The 6558-nt window shown below is 54.5% G+C and overlaps 1 protein-coding gene across 1 annotated transcript; it reads left to right on the top strand.

The window, feature by feature from the left end:
• The first annotated feature begins 382 nt into the window (after nucleotides 1–382).
• Nucleotides 383–2162, top strand: KCTD11 (potassium channel tetramerization domain containing 11). Its single transcript, XM_086946179.1, has one exon. It carries the CDS (start codon nucleotides 1076–1078, stop codon nucleotides 1889–1891), a length of 816 nt encoding a protein of 271 aa, XP_086802305.1. The 5' UTR covers nucleotides 383–1075; the 3' UTR covers nucleotides 1892–2162.
• The last annotated feature ends 4396 nt before the right edge of the window (nucleotides 2163–6558 follow it).

Here is a 6558-nt window from a genome sequence, read left to right as displayed (position 1 = left end):
TGGAATTACCAGCAAACTGGCCGAAGCTGAGGGCAAGGACCGACTGGGAGAGTAAACCAGCGGCAGATGGGGAACACAGGTATGGGGTGGGATGGATGATAAACAAAGGGTAGATGTGGTTCTGGGGACATCTTATTGTGTAAATAAAGAGTCCTGACCTGCCCGGGCTGAGCTGCTCCTGGAAGGAGGGAGCGAGGGCCCTGCTGACCTGACCCCCCCTGGCTGGGAACCGCTTCCCTGGCTACTGGGTGAAGACACAAACAGACGGGCAGCTCCGCCCAGCCGCTGCCCAGGCCTGTGTACGTGTGAGCCGCCGTGTCTCCTCCCCCAGGCCCGGCCCCCATAATCTCTCTCCGGCTGCAGCCTCACCCCAACAAAAGAATCCACGGGCGCAGGCTGGCACACTCCGGGCGGAGCGCCGAGAGGTCCCAGTGCCCGGCGGAGGCGCACCCCGTGGGCACATCAGCCCTGCCCACTTCCTGGAGGGAGGGAGGGCTGCCTCTGTCTGCCGGGAGGAACCTTATATTTAAACCAGGAGTGAGGCAACCGAGCCGGCACACGCAGCTGGGATCCACGCCTCCTTGTGCTTAATATAAAGCCACCAGCCTCCTTCCAGGAGCGGGAGAACCCGTGTTTATTTACTTCCAGCCGGAGGGGCCTTTGGACGTGCCAGAGCGCCTAGAGACCTGCCGAGCTGCGCCTCGAAGCACTCGACTTCCTTCAGCTTCATTCCAGGAGCCAGGATAACCCTTGTTTATTTACTTCCTGCCAGAGGGGCCTGTGGACGTGCCAGGGCGCCTGGAGTCCTGCCGAGCTGCGCCTCGAAGCGTCCTTGGCTTCCTTCCTTCCTGGAGCGCTAGAGAGCCTATTTGGTGCTTTGCCAGGTGCCCCCTTTCACCCTGCCGGAGGGGGTCGAGTGGCCCTTGGACGTGCCAGAGCGCATAGGAGCCCTGCTAGCTGCGCCTCGAGGCGCCCTTGGCATCCTTTCTTCCTGGAGAGCTAGAGAGCCTCTCTTGGCGCTTTGCCAAGTGCCCTTTTCACCCTGCCGGGCCTGAAGCGCACGCCGAGGGGTGAGATGCGGGACCTGGACCCAGACAAAAGGGGGGTGCCCTTCGGGGGGCCGGTGACTCTGAACGTGGGGGGGAAGCAGTACAGCACCACCCTGGAGACGCTGACCCGCTTCCCGGACTCCATGCTGGGGGCCATGTTCCGGGGCCCCTGGCCCGCGCAGGTGGACGGCTCCGGGGCCTTCTTCATCGACCGCGACGGCAAGGTCTTCCGGCACGTGCTGAACTTCCTGCGCTTCGACAGGCTGGACCTGCCCGAGGGCTACCGGGAGCTGGACCTGCTGGAGCGGGAGGCCGACTTCTACCAGATCCGGCCCCTGCTGGAGGAGATCCGGCAGCGGCGAGAGGAAGAGCGGGCGGCCGCCACCAACGCCATCCTGCACCTGGACGTGGAGTGCCAACAGCGCCTGCTGCACTTCACGCTCCGCAAGGGCTCGCAGCGCTACGACCTGTCCACCTGCCAGCTGCGGGCCTTCACCGCCAACCTCTTCTGCACCGACTCGGGCTTCCTGCGGCTGATGGGGGACCGCCTGCTGAGCGGGGCCCCCGAGGACGCCCCGGCCCCCCACCCCGAGGAGGCCAGGGACCACCACCTGCGCCTGGAGTGGGCCCCCCGGCCCGCCAGCCTGCCCAGCTCCGAGTACCTCAAGCAGAAGCTGCGGCCGCTGCGGGCACTGCCCGGCGGGCACGAGCTCACCTGCGCCGGGGACTTCATCGAGGAGGTCTTGAAGTTCGCCCTCAGTCAGGGCTTCCGGATCGACGCCATCTTCCCTGACCCAGAAGACATCCTGAACTCCAGGTCGCTCAGGTTTGTCCGCCATTGACTTTGGTGCAGGCTGGCATTATGGAGCCCGGTGGACAACAAGAAGGGAGGCCCTTCGCCCAGTTGGCACACGAGGATGGAGGCTTCCTAGATGCAAAGTCAAGCAGAGGATGCTTGTGAGAAGCCCAAGGCCTGGTCCTTGCTGTCTGCTCCAGACCTGGGACCCATGGCGCGTGCGATGGTGATGGGTCGGTGTAGGTACGTGCCTCTGATGGGTTCCACGCTGGAGGATTGGACAGAGCAGCTGCTGTGTTGATGTTTGAAGAAGTTTCAAATGTTTGGCTTGGGTGTGCCCCCAGAATCTGCACCCAGGGCTCCGCAGATTAGGTGTGCCCCCAGAATCTGCACCCTGGACACCACAGCTGGCACGGTGTCCATTTCCAGGTGTGCCACACACTTATGGATGTCTACCTCAACCCTCAGCCACAATGTGCCTTGTGGGACCCGCTGCGATTCTTGGCGACCAACCATTGTGTTTATACTGACATTCCAGCGCCCTCAGTCTTCAATCCTGCACTCTCCAGGGGATAGCACTATTGACTGACATTTCAGCGCCTTCTTTCCCCAATCCTGCCCTTCCTGGCACTGCCCTGGGTGGCATTCCCAGGGCGCACCACTGTGGCGCTTCCGGAACCAGTGGAAGGGAGCCTGGGAAAGCAGAGATCAACATAGGATGTGGCCCTTGCAAGTGTTCATGTTGGAGGAGGGACTCCCGAGCATGGTTACCCTCTGCACTGGGGAAGGGTTACCAGAGGTTGCGGCCTGTCCTCGTTTTCTATTTCAAATCCAGCCTCCTCCATTCCCCCTTCTATGCTAGGTTTTAATGGTGCTCCAGTCTTTTCTCTGTTCGCCAGTATAGCGTGAGCTTTGTTTTTCAGACTGACAGTATTTAATTGTTTACATGGCTGCTTCTCTGGGGTGGGTCGTTGGAGGGAAGGATGGGGGGGGGCTGTGTGTTTTCTTCCTGCCCAGCCATGACCTGGAGCTGGTCTCCCAAAAGGTAGCACCCCTCCCTCGTTGGATTATAGGACATTGGATGTTTTAAAACAACATCTGACACTTTTCTGAAAACTCTAGAAACGAGAAAACACCATCTAAAAACAGTAGAGAGGAAAACTAAGACAACAACCGAGTTTAGCCTGGTGTGCCCTTGGAAACCAACCAAAAAGTAATCTTAGGCCTGAAGTAAGGATGAGGGAGGAAGTTTTTGGGGGAAAACTGTTGCAAATGTCCCCTTTGGTGTCCATGTCGTTGCTGTTGGCTGGTTTCTGTTTGTTGCTGCTGGTGGTGTGGGTGGGTACCGGGAGGAGGAGTGGTTGCTTTGGCCATCCTTTGTCTCCTCTCGCCACAGTTTGGTATCCATGGAAACGGCGACGGATGCTGTCAACAAACAATAGAAGAGGAGGGAGGGACTGCAGGCCAACCAATGAAGAGGGGGCAGAGAGCTGAAAAGCAGGAACAGCTGATGGCACAGAGAGGGGGTAAAACAAGCAGAAAGCGAGATGTGAAATTGATCGTGGGTGGGTATTCTTAGGATGCTGGGACTGTCACCATGTTTTGATTGGGGGGGAGGCGATGGGGGTCACTGTTTGGGGAAGGTGTCCCACATACTACCCCATTCTTAGAAAGAGGCACTAGGACAAACAATAGACCCAGGCCACAGAATAAAAGTGGCCCCCGATAGCCCAAAAAGTGGCCATGTTTGCAAAGTGGGGCAGTTTTGAACTTGTAAAGACACCTGGGCAAGGTATGGAAGCCGCCTGGGCCTGTGCTTGCAACAAGCAATGGGTGTTGCTTGATAATGTCTTTGGTGTAACTGCAGACAGGTTTGCCACATTAGATTGGGGTTCTTTTGAGGAGTTTCTTGGGGAAACAGGGAACATTAAAGGGACCAGTCTTAAGCGCCGTCGCACAGCGCTCCAAAGTATTCAGGGCTGGGAAGACACTGGCTGCATTTGGCGGTAAATAAACCCCACTTCTCCATAGTTCAAGAGTTCAAGTTCAAAATTTGTATAGCGCACTACTCACCCAGAGGGTCTCAAGGCGTTTGAGGGAGTATTTATTTATCGAATATCCATACACGCACCTCGCTTTTTGCCCTTGAATTGGGGTCTCCACTCGCCCCCCCATACCTCTCTCCCCCGAGCCCCCCCGAACTCAGGTTCCCCCTTCTTTTTCAGTGTTGCACATCAGACCCGTCTGTACTGCTTCCGGCCCCGGGATTACCCTTTTGGGATCAAGGGATAATGGGTGTGAAGCAGCACGTGGGCTGGTCCCAGTCCCAAGTGACGTCATGGCAGGCGTGTCACGCCCCACGCGAGTTATTCACCGGTTTCTCTCCAGACTCCGGTAATTATGACAGCTGACAGGGCTGGCCGCCAAGAGATTGCTTTGCCAAAGCTTGTTTTGCACGATCTGCGCAGAGATTACATCATGACCACTCTTCTTAATCAGGTGCCAAGACTTCCTCTGAACCTGGCAGCTCCAGGTGGAGGGGGCTTGGGGTGAGACCAAATGTGGGGGTTGGATTGGGGCCAGATGTGGGGGGTTGGAGTGGGCCAGATGTGGGGGCTTAGGGTAGGGCCAGGTGTGTGAAGCATTGGAGCGATCAAGCCATACAGTATGCCATGTGCAGGGTGGGGCCCTGGGAGTGGTGTTCAACCACTCTCGGCCACACCAAAGCCCTTTAGCAATTCTGGAAGATTTCTGGGTAGACCAGGGCCTGGGAAAGAGCTGATTGGGCTGGGACAGTGTCAGTCAGGTTTCTGCTCACGCCGCGGCCAATGGGATGGTTTCTTTCCACACCCTGCAAGTACTGTATTAATATTATAAGCTACCACTGAGAGGGGGCGAAGGAACCTGGCGCGTGGCCCTCTCCCCGTGGGGGCGTGTTTCTGGGCCCTGAAGGAAGGCCTGCGAGCTTCTTACTCATGTCACTTTAGTAAGCTGTATTTACTTTTTTATTTAAATGTGTGTATTTATATTTATTATAGCATATTTATTCCTTTGTGTTTTTGAACTGGTGAAAGGGGTCGTCAAATGATAACTTACTTGTGCTACCACGTGCAGTGCAGCCCCCAACAACCCCGCCACCCTTCCATCCCATGCCTCTCTCCAGAGTCCATGGGGGATGGGAGGCGCTCTCTTATGCTAAGAGAGATGTCTCGTGGTATGCGAGATCTCGTGTGCGTTGGCTATATGTTTATATTTGAAGAGACCCGTCTCTTTTATGGTACGATGTGTTCGGCCGAGGGCAGTCTCTTAGGATGCAACACGTCATCACGACCTTCTTATAAACAGTGCCTCCGCTGAGAGGCCAAGAAAGAATGGGTACGCACACTAAATTCCACTCTTTCCACTTGTGGTTTAACCCCAAACCCTGTGCATGATGGTCAGATATATCACAATTTCAGCATATTTTCCAAACACAAGTAGCTTTTCAAAGAAGCAGAAATAAATGTGTCCAGATATGGGCTGTCTGTCACGTTATTGCCACATGTATTATAAGTTACACCTCATTCTGTCTAAAGGTTTTGGGGTAGAGTGTTTTATTTGTTTACCACATTTGTGTTGAGGTTGTACATATATTTATTTCACAATTATGTAATGTACCACATCTTTCCATTACAGAGAAACCAACGAAAGCCTGGACAATGAACCGTAACTTACTTTTGATACTTAGCTGTAGTCCTTCCGGGGGGAGGGGCCAAGGTTTCAAGGGACATAGACAGGAAATTCAAAACTGTTTGTTTTGTTGACACTGAAATATTCCAATAAACGTGGTTCTGTTCAGCCTTTCACAGAGCGCTGTGTGTTCTCTTCATGGTGAAAAGGGGCGGGGCGGGGAATGGCTGAAGTTTGCTATTGTCGTGGGGGGATGGTGGATTGCACTGCAGCTGGAAGTGGGATAAAGGTGGACAGTTAAACCAGCATTGGACAATGGTGGATTATGCCAAATCCGGAAGCGGGATAAAGGTGGGCAGTGAACCCAATTTGATTTAGCTTGATAGAACGGTGGGTTAACCCAAATCTGGAAGAGGAATAAAGGCGGACAGCTAAACCAACTGGGCTTAGCTTGGATGCTTTTCGAGTAAAGACCTCACCCCCAAATGGCAACGGTCCTGGCTAACTTCTGCCTGTCGCCTCTGCGGCAACGCCGTAGAGTCTTTATTGCATTTAATATGCATATGCCCGGTACTGCAAAAACCAAGGAAAACACTTTTGCTACCACTTTTAACCCCTTCCACGCTGATGACGAGCTGGGCTCGTCATGGCGTAGCCTCCTCGCACGCTGATGACGAGCCCAGCTCGTCACGTAACATGCGTTTTTTAAAATCTCAGCGTGCGAGCGTAATTCCGCTAGCGCGCATGAGGTTAAGAGAAGCTCAGGCGAGAACTTGCAGGGCGGCTGTGATAGAATGCTTTAGCGGATCTCGGATACAACTAGCTTGCAAAACTATAAAATTCTTGGCTCATGTTGTTGAAGAGCTAGAAAACAAGGCAGTAATTTAAAGATGACCCTGGCCAACTGGTCTCATCACGGCTGACCCTGGACCCCCACCTTCTTTCCTAACGGATACCCCTTTATTCTCACTTTTCCAGGTTGCGTTCTTCCTCTGAGTCAAAAAGTGGATCTCCCACCAAATTACATTTATCCACCAAAATATT

This window comes from Lissotriton vulgaris, chromosome 12 (assembly GCF_964263255.1).
Source record: "Lissotriton vulgaris chromosome 12, aLisVul1.2, whole genome shotgun sequence".
Taxonomy (NCBI): Eukaryota; Metazoa; Chordata; class Amphibia; order Caudata; family Salamandridae; genus Lissotriton; species Lissotriton vulgaris.
Note: the sequence above shows the minus strand (reverse complement) of the source record. Positions and strands in the feature narration are given on the sequence as shown.